The sequence below is a fragment of the Notechis scutatus genome, chromosome 11, assembly GCF_049901735.1.
Source record: "Notechis scutatus isolate UNSWTSFEM ecotype Mainland chromosome 11, rNotScu1.2, whole genome shotgun sequence".
NCBI classification, from domain to species: Eukaryota; Metazoa; Chordata; class Lepidosauria; order Squamata; family Elapidae; genus Notechis; species Notechis scutatus.
In genome coordinates, this window is record NC_142019.1 from 14,163,209 (window position 1) to 14,185,537 (window position 22,329).

At 38.9% G+C, this 22,329-nt stretch overlaps 1 protein-coding gene and 1 long non-coding RNA gene across 5 annotated transcripts in view; one reads left to right on the forward strand and one right to left on the reverse strand.

The window, feature by feature from the left end:
- The window catches only part of CLPX (caseinolytic mitochondrial matrix peptidase chaperone subunit X), a 23,917-nt gene continuing 1,588 nt past the window's right edge, over positions 1-22,329 (forward strand). The window contains exons 1-14 of one of the 4 annotated variants that reach the window (XM_026673089.2): positions 1-199; positions 3,561-3,587; positions 6,004-6,164; positions 7,844-7,961; positions 10,765-10,919; positions 11,932-12,091; positions 13,861-13,902; positions 15,168-15,344; positions 16,839-17,003; positions 17,468-17,556; positions 18,206-18,370; positions 19,934-20,233; positions 21,123-21,215; positions 22,018-22,124. In XM_026673089.2, coding sequence (XP_026528874.1) covers positions 127-199; positions 3,561-3,587; positions 6,004-6,164; positions 7,844-7,961; positions 10,765-10,919; positions 11,932-12,091; positions 13,861-13,902; positions 15,168-15,344; positions 16,839-17,003; positions 17,468-17,556; positions 18,206-18,370; positions 19,934-20,233; positions 21,123-21,215; positions 22,018-22,124 — 1,832 coding nt within the window. In that variant the 5' untranslated portion in view covers positions 1-126. The remainder of the gene's footprint in view (positions 200-3,560; positions 3,588-6,003; positions 6,165-7,843; positions 7,962-10,764; positions 10,920-11,931; positions 12,092-13,860; positions 13,903-15,167; positions 15,345-16,838; positions 17,004-17,467; positions 17,557-18,205; positions 18,371-19,933; positions 20,234-21,122; positions 21,216-22,017; positions 22,125-22,329) is intronic. The other 3 variants (XM_026673091.2, XM_026673090.2, XM_026673092.2) reach the window with 3 other exon arrangements.
- Positions 12,681-22,329, reverse strand: part of LOC148129708 (uncharacterized) — a 15,258-nt gene continuing 5,609 nt past the window's right edge. The window contains exon 2 of the long non-coding RNA XR_015750807.1: positions 12,681-17,619. This is a non-coding gene — a long non-coding RNA (uncharacterized LOC148129708). The remainder of the gene's footprint in view (positions 17,620-22,329) is intronic.

Here is a 22,329-nt window from a genome sequence, read left to right on the forward strand (position 1 = left end):
GTCGTCTCGAGCGGCGGAGGCCCGTGACGCCACACAGGCCGTCGAGCGCTGCCGTGGCGGCGGAAAAGCCAAGCGGCGGGCGGAGAGCGGTTCTTCGGCGTTGTTTTTCTCTCTCTCCGGGGGAACATGGCCGGATGCAGCACCTGCGCCGCCGCTGCGGCGCGACTCGTCAGCTCGTCGCTGCCGTCGGCGTGCCGAGGTAACCTGCCCGGCCGGAGGAAGACCCTCCTCTCCCCTCCGTCGCGGTGTCCCCTCAGCGAGCCCGGCCGACGCCTTCCCTTTCCCTCCCGGTCCCTGAGGCGGGGACTACAACACCCATCAGTCACAGCCGCGCGTCTGGAGGCCCGGGCGGGAAGGAGGCCCTTAATCCGACCCCTTTCCTTGGGGGGGCGGAGGGCGGTGTGACAAGAGGGGGGGAGGCCGAAGGAAGGAACACAACACCCCCCCCCCCAAAAAAATAAGCCTTTGGATTAGAAGCACCTGTGTTGCCTTTGGGTTTTGCGGGCTGTTTGGGGGGGGGGCAGGTGTGCCTTTGCGCGTGCAAGCACGCCCACTTTTTGCGCGTGCAAATTTCTGTCTCCGGTCTCTGCAAAGCCACTCGCTTTTCTTTCCTGTCTTCCCCCCCCTCCAAAAAAAAAAAAAAACCTGGCAAGATTTGTTTAACTTTCTGGTTGTTGTTTTGGCCTGGGACACCCATCCATCCATCAAGGAGTCTTGGAAGGTTTTGTTTATTAAATAGATTTAAATTCGTTTTATATTTCCCCCCATTTTGCCAATAGGCGAGAGGGGAACTCTGGGAGGCCCACCATTACAAACGCAGGTAGTCCTCGACTTAACAGCCACAAAGGGAGCCCAACGTTTCTCTTGTGAAGGGAGACATATTTTTTTTGCCCCGTTTTTTTTACAACCTTCCTGGCCACTGTCATTAAGTGAAGCCCTGTTGCAAAGTGAATCTGGCTTCCCCGTTGACTTTTTTTTTTTTGCTTCCCAGAAGGTCGTAAAAGGGGATCGCCGTGACCTTGGGATGCAGCAACGGTCATAAGCATGAACCGGTTGCCGACCGTCTGAATCTTGATCTCACGAGCGTGGGGAGGCTGCGGAGGTCGTAACTGTGAAAAGCAGTCCTAAGTTAACTTTTTTCAATGCCGTCTTAATGTTGTAATGGTCACTAAACGAACTATTGCTAAGTCGAGGACTACCTGTACTATGAAAACGATCAGCTGAAAAGTAGGGTCTGCCTGATAAGGTGACCCCTGTTTAAGGTGGGGCAGCTCTAGGATGATGAATGCTCCAGTCTGAGTATTTCACGAATGAAGGAGAATCCTCATGACCATAATTGAAGCCCCAAATTTATCTTGCTAAGTGAGAAATGTGTTGTGTGAGTTTTGCCCCATTTTACAACTTCTCTTGCCGCAGTTGTAAAGTGAATCCCTGCAGTTCTTAAAGTAGTAATGTGGTTGGTTGTTAAGTGAATCTGGTTTCCCCCCTTGACTTTGCTTGTCAGAAGGTCCCAAAAAGGGATGACATGACCTTGGGACACTGCAACCATCGTAAATGTGAGTCAGTGGTCAAGGATCTGAATGTAAATTACGTGACTCTGGGGATGCCACAACGGTCATAAGTGTGAAAAATGGTCATAAGTTAACTTTTTTCAATGCGATTGTAACTGCGTCCAGTCACTAAGCAAACTCTTGTAAGTTGAGGACTAACTGTATATGTGTCCCAGTAGAATATTTTATTATCTTAGCATTTCCCCCTGTAGTCAGGCAAGTGGAATTCCATTGTGGTAAATATATAGTCTTTGATTTGCAATCATTTGCTTAGTGACAGTTTGAAGTTACAACATCGTTGCAAACAGTGGTTTACCGACTGGTCCTTCCACTTACAACAGGGATCCCCAACCTTTTCGACGCCGCGCCCGGTTCCGACATCAGCTGGGCGCGCATGCCCGTGCACCAGCGTCAACTGGGCGCCGCCATCTTTTTATGAAAACGGCGCTTCGGTGGCGTCACCGGAGCGCTGTTTCGTCATAAAAGATGGCGGCGCCAGCGTTCTGGTGAGCTTTTTCGGGTAGAAATGGCTTTCTACCGAAAAGCTCACCGAAGCGCTTGGCGCCGCCATCTTTTATGATAAACAGCGCTCCGGTGAGCTTTCTACCCGGAAGCGCTTTTTACCAAAAAGATGGCGGCGCCCAGCAACCAGCGGCCCGGTAAGGGTTGTTCCATGACCCGGTGCGGTCCGCGGACCGGCGGTTGGGGACCCCTGACTTACAACATTACTGCATCCTCACAATCACATCATCAAAATTGGGGCACTTGACAACTGACAAGTATTCATGATGGGTCATGTGTTTGCCATTTGCAACTTTCCCAGCCAGGTTCCAACAAGGAAAGGGGGGGGGAGAAGCTGGACAGTTTAATGACCACATGATTCACTTTATTGCAATGATTCACTTAACAACCATGGCAAAGAAGTTTGAAAAATTGGGCACAACTCTCTTAACAGCTTCTTTATTTAGCAAATCCATAGACATGCCTAGATTTGCAGTGTGGTTTCTGAGAAGTCCCTTTTTTGTTGACTGTTTTTGTTTACTATATTTTGTTTTGCTAGATCTGTGTTTAATTTTGTTAAGATCTTGTCTGCTTATGTTGGCTTTTTTGTTGTCATGAAACTAATAATTGTGCCCTGAAAGGCTGTTAAATTATAAGATTCTTTAGTGTCTTTTAACACACACACATATATATTTGTTTTCGTAGATTTTCACGGGTACAGGTATGTAGGTCTAGGTGTGTTCGGGTCTTTTCCCGTGTAAGATTAAGAGTATCTTGGCGACATTTCGGCGAGGTCCCACTCGCCATCTTCAGGCTGGTGCTTTCGGCTTCCTTTTTTTGCTTGCACAATCACGAAGCCGAAAGCACCAGCCTGAAGATGGCGAGCGGGACCTCGTTGAAACATTGCCAAGATGCTCTCAATCTTACATGGGAAAAGACCCGAACGTGCCAAGACCCGTGAAAATCTACAAAAACAAATATGTATGTATGTGTATGTATGTATGTATATATGTATGTATGGTATTCAGCTTTGTTCGGGTATTTTCCCACGTCATTATAGTTGTGCTTTTAAAGTTGTAGCAACGTTTCGGCAGAATCTCATCTGCCATCATCAGGCTTCTGTATTGTGTTCATCTGTGAGTCAGACTTTCACAGCAGTTTCTGTTTTAAATTTGGGGCTAGCCTACTGCTGTGCCAGAATGGTTTTTTCTTCATCCTGATTGGTTGGGAGTCTTGGTCTGTGTTTATTGGTCCCAACCAATCAAGACCAAGACTCCCAACCAATCAGGATGATGAAAAAACCATTCTGGCACAGCACCCATTGGCAATTTCAGGAATTTCAAATTTGGATTAATGAGTAAACAATATTAAAGGGAAGGTCATTCATCAGCCGAGCAAAGTTTTACTTGTTTCATATCCTCATAAAGTTTTTTTCTAAAGAAATGATGCCACAAATTTAATTCTGCTTGTTTATTTGTATATTTTCTCTTCTCAACTTTATTCTGACAGGACAGATCTATGCCTATCTACCCAGAAGTAAGTCCCATTGATTGATGTTTCCATTAGACATAATCTTGGATAAGTATTTTCCAATTTGCCCTTAATAGTCTTGCCAGAATACTATCCGTGGAGAAGAGAACTTTATAATGTTGCTTCAGATTGATCAGGGTTCATGCTCACTGCAAAATAGTGTCCAAACTATATCCTGAGCTTTGATTCCTCATGAACTGTTGTGTAAGATCTCTCTTTGCTCTGTTTTGCTGATGAAAGATTTTTCTAGGATTTAGTGTTGGGGCATTGCTTGATAGGCATTGCTTTGAACACTGCTGAGATCTGGGTGAAACAAACATATTTTGTTTGGCCTGTAGTGTCTCCAAATGTTTTTTAAATTTAAAAAAATCTGCTTCTGTATGATTTAGTTACCATATCTGTAAAGTGTTCTATGTATTCCGACTTCCATGTTATTTGCACAGTCAAGCAACATATTGACTGGTTCACATATTTTGCTAGGCCATTGTTTTTTTTCTGCTTGAAAAAGCCACAGTGGCTGACTATGTGTGCAAAAATAACATGAGGATTTGTTTTGAAGTGTTTTTGATTAGTTCCTACCAAACCATATTTGCACAGTGAACATTCTAATATCCATCATTGGTAATTGCTCTGTTACAGAGAAGCAACTTTTTGTCTTGAATTATTTAACACCAAAGCTGAAAATATTGTTTTCTACCACCATCTCAATCTTTTATTCTGCCTTCATGCATTTATAAGCATTGTTCTCAGGTTCCCTATCTGGCTTTTGCTATCACATTTCACTGGGCTTAGAATTAACCTTTTTTTAGTTTGAGCATATCATTATCTGATCTTATAATTATACACCAGTGTAGTATTATTAGGCATATCATAATTATACACTTGAAATATTCAAATATACTTCAGGTATTATTAATATAATAAAAGTAAAAATGTAAATAAGTAGTTACAAACCTAGCACTGTGTATAACTAAGTTGTTAATGCTTCTGCTAAATGGCAGCTTAATTTTTAAAAAATGGGAACGTGAACATTTTTGAAAAACAAGTTGAAATGTCCTGAGCAAACTTTTTTTGAGAATTGCAGACATTGGACTAGTTCAGTTCTATTACGGTACTTAGCCTTTATATTCAAAACATAATTGGTTATGTACTAGTATAGTACTCTAAAATTCAGGTCTGGTTCTTAAGTATAAAAAGCAGGCACAATCTGTTCTTATACAAATGTCTCTGCAAGGTTTGAGTTGTAAGAGCCAAAGTAGCAAATTGAATCTAAATTTGCAAAGGAAGAATGTTGTATAATGACATTCTGTAGTTTGGCACTAGCCATAATCTGAATTAATAGGTACTTTCATATAGACAGACAGGCTTCTGAAATTAATTTATGCAAAGAAGAGCAAGCCAGACTCATGATTTGAGTTTGTAAGAGTCAAAAGACACAAACAGAGCAGCATTCATGAAGAAAACAGAAATTTAACTTCTTATTCTGCAAAGACCGCCATTGTGTGATTCTGAGTTACGCTGGAACTCTCATAATTTGAATGCTAATGTTATACAAATGCAGTTAACAAGCAGTAATTGAGGTAAATAAACTTTGGAATGGTGTCTAAATTCTGCTAGGCAGAAGATTTTCAACCCCCTTGATTTTCCACTGTTTTCCTTTTAGTAAGGTCAAGGGTACACTCCCTGGCAATTTATTTTCGTAAGTATTTATGTTGCCCTTCCTGTTATGATAAATTGCTTTGGGACTGTTGGTCATCTTAAAATTTCCCAAAATAAAAGAAGAAGAAAGTACCTTTTACAAGGAAATAATGCTTGGGGCTTAATATATAACAGATGCTATTCCTCATGTCTATGGAGATTGTCAGTCCTCCGGGTCATGGTTGTCCCGAAGGTGCTTTTTCAAAAGGCAACTGGACTTTGTTTTTTCCAAAAGCAAAAAACAAAAAGTCCATTGCCTTTTGAAAAAGCACCTTTGGGATGCCATTCCTCAGTACAAACTATATGTGAAAGTATCCCCCATTATGTGTTGTATTAACTTGGTCTGCATTTTGAGCAGGGTTGCACTCTAGTCCTTTAAGAGTATTTATATTGGAGAGGAAAGTATTTGCCATAGAAGGGGAGGACTTGCTAATGGGATTTGATTGTATATCTTTAATGCAGGGTTTTCCAACCTTGGCAAGTTTAAGAGGGTTGAACTTCAACTCTCAGACTCATGAACCAGGAGGGGCTGGCTGGGGAATTCTGGGAGTTGAAGTCCATGCACCTGAAGTTGCCATCATTGAAGAAAGTCTCCTTAAGGGAATGAGATTCAGTGACTTCTTGGGTTCAAGGTTCAGCAAGTAGATTCCATGAAGTGGGGGATAAGTTACTGAAAATGTACACCGAATAATCAAAAATCTTTTGTTTCTTTTTCCTTTTTCAGGAATTTCATGCGGGCGTTCCTGCTTCCCTGCTTTAGGAATAATTGGGACTTGTGAAACTCAGCCTCTAAGAATTATTCCTTTTCGAACTTTTTCTGAAACACCAGCATACTTTGCTTCTAAAGATGGTGCTAGTAAAGATGGTTCGGGAGATGGCAGTAAGGTATACACTTCGTGTGCTTCAAAAAAAAAAACCCACTCCTTATCCCACATACCACAAGTAGTCCTTCACTTATGACTGCAATTGTGTCTGGAATTATGGCCGTATGTCATGCCGGTTGTGAACATGATTGACCCAAGTTTACAGCTATCGGAACTTTGAATCATCAGGGTCATAAGTATCTATGTGGGAGGTCCATTGTAATAATGGTTGCTAAGTGACCAGTCATACGTTGAGGACTGCCTGTAAAGCTAAAAAATGTACATGTATTGAGTGACATCCTGAATCATGTCATCTCCCATCTAATTCAGCACAGGGAGACAGACACAGAAACCAGGTCAGAGGCCATAAACTAAGTCACTGATAAAAAAAAACACCCCTTAACTGTAACTTGGAATGCAGTTGTCTGAATTTAATCAACATGTTCTTGTTGTCAGAGGACTTTTGATCTTTTAAAGCTAAGTAAATGAAAAACTAAACACAGACAGACAAATTACTTTAAACTCAAACTTGCTGTCTGGAGTTTTTTAAAAGCACTGATTGTGATCTGGAAGCATAAATTAGGTTGAAGTATTCGATGTAATGGTTAAGTTGAGCAATCAATGTTTGTGTTTAGACATCAGTGCCTTTTAAAATTCAGCAAAGGTACTTTTCGGATTAAATGCTTGATATATTCTGCATGGAGATTATCTTTGACTTACAAATATGGCCGGCTTGCTGAGGAAACAACAACACCAAGCATCTGCTACAACTGGCACTTCCACTTGAGCTTTCTGCCAATGATGAGAGTTTCCTGGCCCCATTTCCCTTGGCTGCATACTGGAAAAGAAAATGGAGAAGTGTTCTCCGCTTGTCCTGTTCCTTCTTTTTGACAGCCTGGGGACTGACTTGAGGAGGAAGCGATTGAGTAGCTTTCACTGTAGGGAAAGGAAACTGAAGGAGGTTCTCTTTACAGAACATGAATTGCTGAATTTTGGGCAGGCTTAGGAACTTTTTTCCCCTTGATCCATTTGAATCAGAAACATCTTCTAGTGAATGATGGCACTTAAGCGTTCTCTGAGGATGCCAGTTTCAGTGACACGTGGAAGTATCTGCTTCACTGTGAACATTTGCTGTTATCTTTGGATTTTAAAGAACACAACATGCGGTTTTGAGAGAAAAACTGAGTTGTGAGAAAGATCTCAATTCTTTGTTGTGGAGGGGAGGGTAACTGCTGATCTCAAAGTAGCAAAAGATGTACAGGTAGTGCATGACTTAGAACTATTCATTTAGTGACCGAAGTTACAACAACACTGAAAAAAGTGACTTATGCCCAGTTTTCACACGACTGTTGGAGCATTCCCTGTGGTCACATGATCAAAATTTGGATGCTTGGCAACTGGTTCATACTTACGACAGCTACATGTCTCAGGATCACGTGCTCCCTTTTGCGGCCTGACAAGCAAAGTCAATGGGGAAGCCAGGTTCACTTAACAACCGCGTTACTAACTTAACAACTGCAGTGATTCATTTAACAACTGTGGCAAGATTGTAAAATAGGGCAAATCTCACTTAACTGTCTCAGCAAAATACATTTTGGGCTCAGTTGGCCTCATCAGTCGAGGACTAGCCAGTAGCTCATTATAAATCTATTATCTGACTTTCAAGATCCTGTTTCTTCTTTTCTTTTTCTTTTTAATTAGAAAACTGCTGGGGAAGGCGGTGGTAAAAAGTCAAGTTCCGGAAGCTCAGGAAAAGGTGGAAGCCAGCTGCGATGCCCGAAGTGTGGTGATTTATGCACACATGTGGAGACTTTCGTCTGTAAGTTCTAGAAGACGTATCTTCTGACTTTCTCCATTTTAGTAAAAAAAAAAAAATTGCATTATTTGCTCAAGGTGCTAACACTTAATCCGTCCTGAATGCCAGTCATTTTGCAAAGGAGTTTAGACATTGATTCTTGAATGCCATGGAAATAAGTAGCATACCACTTAACATCCAGAGTTTGGAATAACAACTACAGTACTAACAACACAGCTTCATATTACCATTGACCCAAACCATGTCCTTGTGCTGTTTCAGTCCTTTTATTTGCTGATTCAGCAGGACCTAATCAAAGAAATTAATGGAGGGCAAATAGTCAAGCTTGTTTCTCAGTTGTATAATCATCAGCCATCTAATCTTAGAGTTGTCAATGCAGCCCGCATCAAAAACCCCGATGTTAGGTAGTCTTTTTAATATGCTTGAATCTTCAGCTTTTAAATCATTTTTTTTTCTTGCTTGCTAACTTCAGAGTGATCTTGTTCTACATGCAGCGTATCAGCTTTGTGTGTGATACTCTGCGATTGGTGGAGTCATGGTTATTAGCCCTAATTAAAGGTGTCTTTGCATTAAGTGCTAAATGGCAGCTTCCCTCCACCCAAGGGGTGGGGCATGTATTGCATGTCCCAAAATTGTGCTTTATCACTGTACATGCTTACTCACTAACCAATCTTTCAACATGAGCAGGAAAAAAAGAACCTTTATGTGATTTTTTTTCTGTTATCCCAAGTGGCATCATAAATCTAAGTTTATGTCCTGCTGGCAATTAAGATTGTTGGAAATAGATACGTTCAGGTTTTAGAAACTGATTATCTGAGAGAACTGGGTGGTTTTTTTTAAAACATGGGCTTTAAGCTACACTTTGATGAAATGAATTTTAATGTTTATCTGTTTATATCCTTACCTTCATAAGAGTTCAGGGGACAAACAAAAGTTTATCTCATAGCTTTCTGAAATAGATTAGTATGTGAACAAGGCAGTACTTTTGCTAAAGACCTCTGACTGGTATGGCATATTAAAAATGTTAAAAGTACAACAGATTTTCTTAAAAGCATGTCATAGATATTAATATTAACCCAAGCAGCAAAAAAAGAAAAAGTTGTGCTAATAACAGCTACCTAAATGGTTTGAGTAGATGGCTGTGGTGACTTCTGATCAAGAAGCAAATAATAAAGAACATTTTTAGACAAGAGATTGTACCTGAATGAGATCTCCTGGTGTATATCAGCAGTAACCTAAACTCTATACGAGTTGATCACAACCACTGACAGGCAGGATTTTAGGATTAGTGAGCTTTGTGCAGCGTTGTGGTGTTTGTTTTGTTTTTGCCAGTCTCTTGGAATAAGATTTAAAACATTCATCTGGACAATGGCTATTGAAGGGCCTTTTTTTTCCACTTCAGCGTGTTCAGCTGGAAAATAAATCGCATACACCAATACCCATGGTTCTTAAATGAATAAGTAAAATTGAATTCACTTAGAAAGTAAAACAGATTTGGTGTTCCATGTTATGCTTGACTTCAGGGAGTTGTCTAAATTAACTCAAAATAGTTTACTTATATCCCTCTCATTTACAGGAAATATCAGGTATACAAAATTAATTATTTAACCATACAATGTACCATATTATATAATCTGTAATCATGTAGAATATATCTAACACTTGAAGCATAAAGACCAGTAAAGAATTCCAAAAGTGATGCCTAAACTCAATTAATGTTTACAGCAAACTGTTCTAGTTTTCCAAATGTGTTAAACACCCTATCAAAATTTAGGTTTGGTCGGTTTCCAGTAGAAGAGGCACAAAAGACATCCTAAAATCATTAAGGGACATGGTGCCAAAGCTGCAATGCTACTGAGGAACTTTTTTCCCTTTAAACTTTTAAGTTCAATCTCCAGATGAGCTGGAGAGCAAAGTCCTTGTGATCCTAGGTGGGGTTAAATGGGAATACATTGAGTTAGTCTTCAAATACTTAGATCTTTAAAAGTTAAGCTCAGGTCTTGAATTGAACTTAAAAGCATTTAGGAAGGCAGTGGAAATTCTGCATCAAGAGTTAAATGTTCTGATTTATAAGCACCAGGAGAAAAAAGTCCTGGTCACCTCATTAGGTCGAACTAAAGGTTCCAAACTTTTTGGGAATTGTTTAAAATATTTGGAAATCATACTTTAAGATAACTTTCAACAATGGGAAAGGGCGGATTTCTGGCTGTCTCAATCATCACTTGGAACAACGGCCATTGATCCTGAAAATTGCTGTACACTAGTTCTTAAGTCTGTGTAAATATATATGATGTCACCCCTTTGTCTAAGAACATACATGGCACAATAGAAATAAAAGCACTGTAATCACAGTGTGTGTGGTTTTCAAGCAGATGAAAAGTCAATTTTCTGGGTGATTCTTTTAAAAAATCTTTTGAAAGTACACAGCTATCAAATAATAGTTTTCATATGATTAATCTCTTATGTGCAGTGCTACATGGTCTGGGGCTTTTCAGGAGAAACTGGAGTTGGGACTTGTGTGGCTGGAACATAGTCTTTGTCTAATTAGAAGTTTGTGAAATTGGCTCCAGGAAGCTTTTCATTTTGAAAAAGGGGAAAGGGAGCTCATACTAACAAAAATTTAGTGCTTTTGACACCAAACCTGTCAAATTTGAGTTTTGAGGGGCCATCTGTGGACCAACCTCCCCTTATTTTATAAGGATTTGATAGCTCATTTTGTAAGCACTGTATTTCAAACCGACTGTTTAACTTGCCTGGTTGGAAAACCAGCTGTTGCCAAGCAGGTTCTGATTCTACTTTTTTGCAGCTTCCACCCGCTTTGTGAAATGTGAAAAATGCCACCATTTCTTCGTTGTGTTGTCAGAAGCCGACTCCAAGAAAAGCATCCTTAAAGAGCCAGAGACAGCGGCAGAAGCTGTAAAATTGGCCTTCCAACAGAAGCCACCACCTCCACCCAAGAAGGTACAAGCCAATTAACCTTAGCTGAGGGGACACCACCTCTTTCATATTGTATGCTTTTTTAATTTAAATGGATGAGCTAAATTACTGTAGCCTTTGGCTGTCAATCCTCATTAATTGGGCTCTTAATGTACCATCTCTTGTGAAATCATACTATCCTTTCCTCTAGATCAGGGATATCAAACTGGCAGCCTGCTGGCCAGATGTGTCATGTGCAAGCCATGCCCACCCCAGCTTTGTGAATGGGAAAAACGTGAAACATCACACGACGGCAAAGTAATGCCACGAGTTTGACACCCATGCTCTAGATGTTGAGACTTAAAAGAGTGCAAAGAGCAACAGAGATGATTAGGGAACTGGAGGTTAAGTCACATAAAGAATTGTCATAGTTTGTCAACTGTCATAGTTTATGTGACACTTCATGTCTATCCAAAAGTTCGTCTCCATTCCTCACATTTTCCAAGACCTTTTAAAGTACTGGTGCCTGTACATATCATTATATATACACCAACTGATATGTATATGTAAAAAATTTTTTAAAAAGTATTAGTACTATCTCACATTTTCTCAATTTTTCCAAGAATTATACTCTTAAAGAAGAAGAAAAGCCTCTTGGTTTCCAAAAAATACCTTGCTGGCTTTCCTAGTTTTGTAGCCCTCATAGCTTCCCTGAAATATTTTTAAGCTCTGTAGTTTTGACAAGCTTTAGAAAAAGATTCTTTGGTGCAGTTCCCATCTGAGAGCCTTCCCATCTTTTTTTAAAAAAACTTTGCACTGCCAACTCCCCAAACCAAACCACCACATGTTGGAAGCAAGGAATCTTAAAAGCTCATAGTATAAAAACAGTTGCGGAGAAAGGAGTCCCTTGAATCTTAACAGAAGCTGAAAGGTAAATAACAGTCCTGAAGCCTTCGCAGTCAGGCCTCCCCTCCCTTTCTGATCCTGAATTTTTATTGCTTATCTCTACTAATGAAGCGCCTTCTGTTGTTGAGGATCTATTGGCTTTTTCTGCTAGATTTATAACTACCTCGACAAGTACGTTGTTGGTCAGTGTTTCGCAAAGAAGGTGCTTTCGGTTGCTGTGTACAATCACTACAAGAGAATCTACAACAATATCCCTGCCAATCTGAGGCAACAAGCCGAAGTTGAAAAACAGGCTTCTCTAACTCCAAGAGGTTGGTAGAGCATTTTACCTTGCATTCAGGGACAGTTGGATACGATCTTTCCTACTGTGGTCCACGTGCAAATGACTGTTTTTAAAAAGTGCAGAAACTGTTGGTGTTAGTAGCTCACTTGCACAAGGAGCAGATAACTGATACTCGTTATTTTATCTATCTCTCTCTCTCTCTCTCTTTTTTTAATTTTGCAAGTATAAGGCTTCCTTAGTAATTTAAAATAAAAATAAATAAAGCAGAATAAAATAAAACAGAAAAAAGATAACAAACATATATCAAAAAGAGGCCCCAGAAAAGAAAATGAGATTTTTTTAAAAAAAAATCAAATTGAAATACAGTTTGTTGAGGTAAAAAACAGATCATCAAATGGAGGGATGGAATGAGAGCAAATCCCTTTTTTTTTTTTTACTGACTTCCTCTCTTGCAGTTTTTCTTTCCCATTATTTTAAAATATCTTAAAAGCTGCTTTAAATATCTGTACTAGTTTCATGTCCTCTGTACTTCCAACACATAGGAACTAACAGCTGGAATTCTTTCAAGTGTTTGCAAATAAATTCACATAAGGAATTTATGGATACCGAATGCCAAATAGGATACTATTCTTTTAATGGATAAACAGTTGAGATATCTTTGATTCTGCTACAAGCAGTAATAAAAAAGTGTATACAGCCAAAGGCAACACAGCTATTTTCAGCATGGCATACATAGTATTATTAGCAAATTGGAAAGAAAACATATCAATACAAATCTTTTTTCCAGCCACAAGGAAGGACAAAAAACAGTATTATCATTTTAAAAATTCATTGAATTGTTGTAGCCACCATGAGAGTAGGTGACTTTATTAAAGAGGTGTGGTTCAATAAAAACACGTGATTTCCTGTAATGATGCTGACATTAAATGGGCCATTAGGGATTTGTCCAAAAAAACAAAAATAGAAGTAGAACTATTAAGTTATTTAGACTTCGATGTGAAGGTTTTTTGGGGTGGCACTATACAGTAATATTTTCCCATTTTTATGCCATGTGACAGACTGCAATCTTGGGAGGAAATCATATTGAATTTAGCAGAGCTTTCTTTCTGAGTAGACATTTATGACAGGTAGTTCTCAACTTATGACCAAAATTGTTGCTAAGTAAGACATTTGTTAAGTGAGTTTTGTCCTGTTCTACAACCTTCTTTGCCATAAGTTAAGTAAATCATTGCAGTTGTTAAGTTAGTAACATGGTTGTTAAATAAATCTGGCTTCTCCACTGACTTTGCTTTTCAGAAGGTTGGAAAAGGTGATCCTATGAGTGTGGGACACTGCAACCAGCATAAATACGAAACAGTTGCCAAGCATCTGAATTTTTATCACATGACCATGAATTGTATGTGTGAAAATGGTCATAAGTCACTTTTTTCAATGCTGTTGTAACTTTGAATGGTCACTAAATGAACGATTGTAAATTGAGGGCTACCTGTACATGATAAAACGCTGTACATTTTGCTTTTTTTTTTTTTTTACTCCTATTGCTATGGCAAAACCGTAGATGCTTGTATTAGCAAGTCTTCTGTGTCATTTATAAGCTGCATTATAAAATCGTAAATATTTCACTGGTGTATGTATATGTGTGTGGGTGTGAGCATGTCTTTTCTTTGCTGTCAGTGACGTCCGTTGCTCCATAAACCTGTATTCAGAAGAGGGCAAGAGGTGAAGAAAATGTAGTGCTTTTTAATATATCTCTTATCTCTTTCTCCATCATATTACTATTTTCATCCTGTCTCTTAGAATTAGAGATAAGAAGACGGGAGGATGAGTACAGATTTACAAGTAAGTGGTCTCTCCTCATGGCCTCCTCTGCAGTATCTCTCCCCCACCCCTTATTTTAACTATGAGTAGCATTTAAACTGTAAGCTGTGAAGAAACATTATAACCCCATCATGTGTTCATTTTGCAGCCAGACACATGACCTGACCCTCATTTTTGCTGTGAGGATGAACTTTGTGTCTCAACTTTGCCACTTTTTAACCCGCAGGTGATGAAAGGACATTGATGTGAAGAATGCTTCCTCAGGATTCATACACATATAACCAGATTTATATCTAATTGCTTAATTTCTGAGGATTTAATTGTGAACCTTTTCCTGCAGACTGCAGTAGTGGTTCCATTCAGATACAGATTACCCACTTCTGGGATGTTCAGAGCTCTGTTTTTTAGAAGGTTTTCCATGTAGTCAGGATTTGGCCTCTTTACCTCACTATAGTAAATGTTTACTTGGAATAAATAAGCACAAAGTAAATAAAAAGGAGAGATAAAATGAGCAATTTCTTAGGTTTTTTTTTATACTGGCTGAAATCTGTAAGGATTTTATTTTTTTAATATTTCCATGTAGGCTATGGAATCTATTTTGCTGTTGTTGCTATTTTCTCATTTTACATTAATGATACCCAAGCTAGAATGCGAGGGACCTGTGATGAATGAATGGAAGGGCACCAAGCTCTAAATTAATCTTTAAAAAAGGATGCAATATTACATGTATAGGGTTGCCAGGAACATTTTGACTTTTGAAACTCTCTCAACTAACTTTACTGTGGAAGATTTACATGATTTGAAGAGAAACCAGAGACATGTTTTAATTACTTGCAGAATAAATATTTCAATATATTTTGTCATGGCATAATGCATAGCTGTCATTTTTGTGGAAATCTGATTTATTCAGTTTAAATGGAATATCCTTGGGTTGCTAAACCATTTGTTAGAACTTAAGTCTTGACCTGAACCAAATGTTTGTTTGCTTGTCTGTGAGTTAGCATGTTTTGCAAGTGCAGCTGTTGTGGTTTATGAACCACGGTTAATGGCTTAGTGTTGAATGTGAACTGCACTGTTATTTCCAATTCAAACAGTCAAGGTTAAAGCAATCCATAATTTTTTGAGGTGTCTTAACTAAGCTATTGTGCTACAAGACTGGCTTCTAATGGTCTTCTCTCTGATAACTTTCAGGCAAGTGGAAGAATGCTTGGAATTGCAAATGTACACACCATATAGACTGTCAAGTCGCTTCGTTTCTCAGTTTGTGGAATGCTTGTGTATTTCAGAACTTCTCCAGATTGCTGGCATTAGTCCGCATGGGAATGCTTTAGGGGCATCCATGCAGCAGCAGGTGAATCAACAGATGCCTCCAGAAAAACGAGGAGGTGAAGTATTAGATTCTGCCCATGATGACATCAAGCTCGAAAAAAGCAATATTCTGTTGCTTGGACCAACTGGCTCAGGTGTGTGATCCCTTGTCAGATCGTAAATCAAATTTAGAAAGTACTATACAACATACAATAGGTTAAAAATAATGGTAGTTACATAGCTATTAGAGATATAGTATATATAATATATATATATGTACATAATAATTGCATTAGTTAACTTTATATAGAATTGTGAATATTTACTGTTAAAATGATATACTTTTTTCTTTTTCTTTTAAAGTTTTTTTTATTTGACAGTATATATTTTTATATTGTTCTATTTCTTTTTTGGTCACTATTTTTAAAGCAATAAAAGATTTAGTTGACAGTTGAAAGCACACACAATTGTTAGCCCACATAAATGTATATTTATGTACATAAATAAACATGTACATTTAATAAAGTAAATAAAGTTTGAATAAACTGGCAGAAAGGAACAGGATCTGTCCTATCGCATGAGTGGGTCAGCTGGCTCTAATGCTACTCCGCTGGCCTTATGGATATTTGGCAGCAGAGGTTTGCTTGGTTTTGTTTTCGTTTGTTTTTTCTTAAAGTTCTGTGCCGCTTTCTGTATCCCTGGCTCTCTGCTGCTGGATAGCCTCCCTCCCCAATCACAAGAAGCAATTGGAAAGCTTCAGTTCACTATACCTACAATGATATTGTTAGCCCACACAGACACTTCTCCACTGTGCCCTGAAAAAAATAAATACCTTCCAAACTGAACAAAATTCTTCTTTAGCCCAAAATACAGGGGAAAAAAGTTTATTTCTGCTGCTTGAAGAATAGTTCTGTTCAGCTTAGTTGGATGATGTTTGACCGTGCAGTTTGCCTTTTAAATAATAGCCACCTCTGCTTTCCTGCCTTTCACTGCCTATAAATCATACCATCTCTTTTGCGGTTTTCTAAACACCAGGAATCCAATTAGGATTTGCTCCTCTTAAAGCTAATTTGGATTTAATACGAAGAGCCCATAAACCTTTTAATGGGGGCCCTTTGTATTTATCGGTCACAAGATTGTCATAGCTGGTCATAGGAAGAAGGAAGTCCTCTTGAATACCAGAATGGTAGTGATAACTTAAAAGTTCAAGAACTTTGATGTGATATTAAGAATATTGCTACATCTACTGCTGTGTGTAGATGACAAACTTACATGACAAATCCCTGTAAATTTTTAAAAAGTCAATGTGTACTGTTAAAACTGAATGTTTTAATGCAGTGGTTTTCAACTTTTTCTTCACCACGGATCCCGTTTTAAATACCTTTTGTGGCCACAGACTCCCAAAACTCAAGATTTAAATCATCACATTTTTTTCCAAGGCTTTGCAGACCCTCTGTGATGACATCCCCCCCCCCCGGGGATCAATGGACCACAGATTGTGAACCACTGTTTTAATGCATTGTTGTTGTTTCTCAACTAGAACAATCGCAGTTCTAACTGGTAACCATTATTTCCATGGCAAAATAAAATGCATTTGAAACTCCAATTCTGTGATTTGCAGTAACGGATTTTTTAAAAATAACAAATAGGTAAAACTCTGCTGGCCCAGACTTTGGCCAAGTGCCTAGATGTCCCCTTTGCAATCTGTGATTGTACCACTTTGACTCAAGCTGGTTACGTCGGAGAAGACATTGAATCTGTCATTGCCAAGCTGCTGCAGGACGCGAATTACAACGTAGAAAAGGCTCAACAAGGTAAAACTATTTCCTGTACCCTTCCCTCAAATCATAGCTACGGGTTGCTCCTTATGTCTGTGGAGATTCTCAGTCATCCAGGTCATGGTTGTCCCAGAGGTGCTTTTTCAAGAGGCAACTGGACTTTCTGGTTTTTCTTTGAAGACATTCCACTTCTGTTCACCTCTGAAGAGCTTCTTGGATGAGAAGAGAAAGTCTTCAAAGAAAAAAAACAAGAAAATCCAGCTGCTGCTTAAAAACACACTCGGGTTGTTCCTTATAACTTTGCTATTATTGAACCAGAATTTTTTAGCAGGGTTTTTTCCCCCGTTGTCTTTGACCACCTCTTTATTTCAAGCCTATGTCCCAGGGAGCATTTTCTCCCTCTGTCACTGCCATCCTAGAAAAACAAATGGGGTTCCCTGTGTGCTAATTATATTTGTGTAATTCAAAAGATCCTCACTTCAACCGCCTCTCATTTTCAGGCATTGTTTTCCTGGATGAAGTGGATAAGATTGGCAGCGTTCCAGGCATTCATCAGTTACGGGATGTGGGAGGAGAAGGGGTTCAACAAGTAAGTATGGAGGCTTTCGCTTCTCAGCAATGAAGTAATTCCAGTTAGTACCAAATTCCCACCCTGATTGAGAGAAGAACCAGTTTTATTTCCCTGGGAGGTGCAAGGTTGAAGGCAGAAGTTATTTTCTAAGCTACCTCTTAGGGTTTTTTCCCCTTCTTAACACTTTCATGGGAGTGAACACTAAAAGATGGAAAACCTGGCAGTGATGATGCTTATAGCAACTCATCAGTCCCCTTCTTAACAATTACATGCATGTTTATGTAGGAGAAAACCACAGCCATACCAAAACTGGCAGAACAAGCTTTTGTACCTTGAGCAAATCCTACACCCACTCCCACTGAAGATATTATCTAGTTGGGTTATAAAACGTCTGTGAACAACTAAGCTCATGAGAGCACAAAAGCTCCACAGTTCAATCCTGAGCTACACACAGTTTCTCCTGTTGGAACTCTCTGATTTGCCTCTCAAGACCTGTTGTAGGAAATGGAAGAACAATTGTGTAAATTACATTCATTCGGTGCCCGTTTGACAGGTTCCCATAGGCCCCAATTAGTCATTGTTGTAAACTACTTGGAATTATAAGGTGTTCAGTGCATGTTTTAAGTAATGGATGTGTTGCTTAGGCCTCTCCTGTTTCTACATATAGGGGTTGTTAAAATTACTGGAAGGTACCATTGTGAATGTCCCAGAGAAGAATTCCCGCAAATTACGTGGTGAAACAGTGCAGGTTGATACAACCAACATCCTCTTCGTTGCTTCTGGTGCATTTAATGGTCTGGATAGAATAATCAGCCGGAGGAAAAATGAAAAGGTAAGGAAATTGCATACTTTAGCTGTATAAAGAAGAGAACTCTGCTAAATATCCTTCAGAGGTCACCATTAAAAGGCAAAGGTATCATTCAGTTCAGCTCATGTGGAAAAATAGGTTTTAGGATCATTCAGTATGATAGGCAATTTTACTAAATCATGGTTAATTTTGCTCAGTCTTAAGTTAAAATGCAGTGCTGATACCAGCAAGATTTAGATAATATTTTTGCAAGGAAACTGAAAAATTGGGAAGTTATTTTGATTATCTTGGTCTGAGGATCATTCAGTATGGGTTAATCACTCTCCTGTTTTAAATGCAGTAGGAACTGGAGTTTCTTGTTACGTTTATTTTGGAGACCACCATTAAAAATGGGACAGTGGAGCTTAAAAGGCTGTATTTTTACCCACAAATTCATTGTCAAACATCCAGATTGCTCTAGAGTAAACAGACTGTTCAATGGTCATATTTTACAGTATTGCAGTCTGTTTTCCTAAAAACATAATGTAATGCATTAAATAATTATGTCTAATATCAAAGGTTTTTAATATTTAAATATATATGTCACTTAGGAAAAAAATAGATGTGTTATAAGACCAGGTGAATAAAGGAGGTGCTGCACCCTTCATGAGGAGAATAAAGGTTTACAGAAATAGCCCAATACAACATAGAAAATGCTATGCCAACTTTTTAATCTTGTACTTTAATTGAAACCATCAAGCATCAGTTTTTTGATGCCAGGTATTTTTCCCAGACCATCTTATACCACAAAGAGATACCAGAACATAACAAAATTATATATTTTTCATGTGATCAGTAGGTACTGTTTGCACAAAATTCTTATTTAAAGTATAAGTTTCCAGCCAGAAATGTCTTCAAGATTTCATGATGCCTGGCAGTTTGCATCCAACACTCTAAATATTTGTTAATCCAACAAAAGAGAATATTCGTTAATAACCATATTCTTTTTAGGAGAAATGCTCTCATTGTCTGGAAGATGAAAACTATTTTGTACTTTAGTTGCTATAATGACTACTTTTGGACATAAGTTGTTTATCCATGGCTTTCACATGGAAAAATTGGATTCAAATCCTTCTGTGACATTTCTGGACAAGTTATATCGAATTTAGACTGATTCGTTGATTTTGTTGAAATCTCTCTCTAAACGTCTCATGAAAAAAAAAGAGGGATGGCAACAATTAAACTTCAGTTTTACGAACCAAATAGTATATTACATGGTATATTACATTTGAATGTCTGTGTATCTATAATTTACTAATTATATAAAGTGTATAAACATCCAGTCTAATTTATAAATCAGTGGATTTTATGATTCATTAAAACAGTTTGACTTCATGTTCTTTTGGTTACATTCAAAATCTACTGAAAGGGGTTACATTATGCAATAGAGGTTTTCCTCTATCCCATCAGTTTTGGAAAAGATCCTTAGGAAAATGCTGACTCCTACCATATGCACTTTGCATAATTTCCTGCAATGCATTTTCACACATCCAGAACGAAACATTAGCTTCGGTTTAGTTATTAAAGGCAGAACCTTTTGTCTTGCAGTATCTCGGCTTCGGCGCCTCGTCAAACCTGGGGAAAGGCCGAAGAGCTGCGGCTGCCGCCGACTTGGCTAATCTGAGCAACGAGTCTAATTCTGAGCAAGAGATGGAAGAGAAAGACCGCTTGCTTCGACACGTTGAAGCCCGGGATCTGATCGAATTTGGCATGATCCCTGAATTTGTGGGGCGCTTACCGGTGGTCGTTCCCCTGCACAGCCTGGATGAGAAAACTCTTGTGCGGATACTTACGGAACCCCGGAATGCAGTCATTCCCCAGTACCAGGCGTTATTCAGCATGGACAAGGTTTGCCTCTTAGGGCATCTTCTTAGGATAAGCATGTTATTTCTTGTAGGTCAAGCTTGGGTGTGCTCAAAGGGTGGGTGGATTTTAAGTGAGGTTAAAGGGATTCGCTTTTTAAAGGGAGGTTGAATTATTTCCCTTTTTAAAGGGGATAATATAAAAAAGGAAATACGATTTAGGTTTATCTTTAATAGCAACAGCACTTACACTTATATACCGCTTCACAGTGCTTTACAGCTCCTCTCTAAGCGGTTTACAGAGTCAGCTTCTTTCCTCCAACAATCTGGGTCCTCATTTTACCTACCTCGGAAGGATGGAAGGCTGAGTCAGCCTTGAGCCTGGTGAGAATCAAACTGCTGGCAGTGGGCAGAGTTAGCCTGCAATACTATTGCGCCATGTCGGCTCTATTATAAGTCTATTATTGCTATTTTCTGTTGTTTTTTGACTACTTCATGACAGATGGACATCCTTTTTTCAGGGCAGCCAGTCTGCATCTGCTTCCTTTGAGTTCTTATGAACTTGTTCTTGTGTCATTTCAGGCAGTCCTTGACTTACAACATTTTGTTTAGTGACCTTTTTCAAAGTCTTGACAAGCAAAGTCAGCGGGGGAGCCAGATTCACTTAACAGCCATATAATAACTACAGCAATTCACTTAACAACAGTGGCAAGAAAGGTCATAAAATGGGACAAAACTCATTTAACAACTCTAGCTTAGCAACAGAAATTGTGGGCTCAACTGTGATCATAAGCTTGAGGATTACAACAGTATCTGTTTTACCTTTAAGTCCATTAGACTTCTCTAAACGGAAGCATAATTGTCATGTGAGAAAAAAAATCCAAGTATTTGAAAATGTAGCATTCTTAAAATGCCTATAATCTTATGTCTTACAGTGTGAATTAAACGTCACAGAGGATGCTTTAAAGGCAATAGCCAGATTGGCTCTGGACCGCAAGACGGGAGCTAGAGGCCTTCGATCTATAATGGTAAGAGTGTGGCTTTTGCCCGATTGCTGCTTAATTACCGGGTGTGCAGCCATTAATCCTCCATATAATAATTTCAAGTGGATGTTTGCAGAGTCTTTTGCACTCCCTCCCCTGTTCTGTATGTCTGAGTATAAAATCTCTGGAAGTAATTGGTGAGTCAAGCGAAGGAACCACACTAAAAAAAAACTTCCTTCTTGACAGGAGACAATTCCATGGTAATCATTTTTTTCAATTTCTTTCCTGTAAACTGAAATATATCTATAATATGAAGAGAGTCCATATTTGGCCATCATCTTAGATAAAATGATGTAAATATCTGGCGTAGGAAAAATACATTGATGCTTGCATGACTTCAGTAAGCAGGAGGTTTGTAAGGCAAGCGCTACCTTTGCGCATTCACCCTTTCCATTTGAGGAAGGGGTATCTGCCATGAATCAGATAAATTTGTCTTTCAATCTGTGCCTTTTGTCCTCATTTCCAAAACTTTTCTCCTTCTAAGAGCTCTCTCGCTTTGTCTTGTGGGTAACAGCACTGATTTTGGGATTGCAAGGCAGGGTTAGAAGGAAATTGTTTTATTCATAATCATGAAACCAGGGAGTAGCATTTTGGTACATCTCCTTGGTAAGTGCCCACCTCGTGCAGAATCACAGTTTCAGTGACAAACTTTTACACTTTAGTTCAGACCCAGAAACCGGCCAAATAACTGCCTATTGTTAGATAGTCGTTAAAACAGAAATTGTGTACAGTGATTTAGAGAAGAAGAAAAAAACTGTGAACTTTTCTATTCATCCCCCAACTTTAGGAAAAGTTACTGCTGGAACCAATGTTCGAAGTACCCAACTCTGACATAGTATGTGTGGAGGTGGACAAAGAAGTTGTGGAAGGAAAGAAAGAACCGGGATACGTCAGGTAAAGTTGAATTTCAAATTAGATTGGGTTGGTTGTTGACTTAGACGAAGAACTATTTCTCGAGAGCCTTTCAAACAATTTTTTTGGTAAGTGGTTATTCTGTAATTAAGTCTGTAGTTGCTAAGGGCAATTTAAATTATGGAGACTATCCTTAAATGTTCATTTTGGTGTTAATAAAGAATTCAGCTTGCTTTCTTTTTATTTT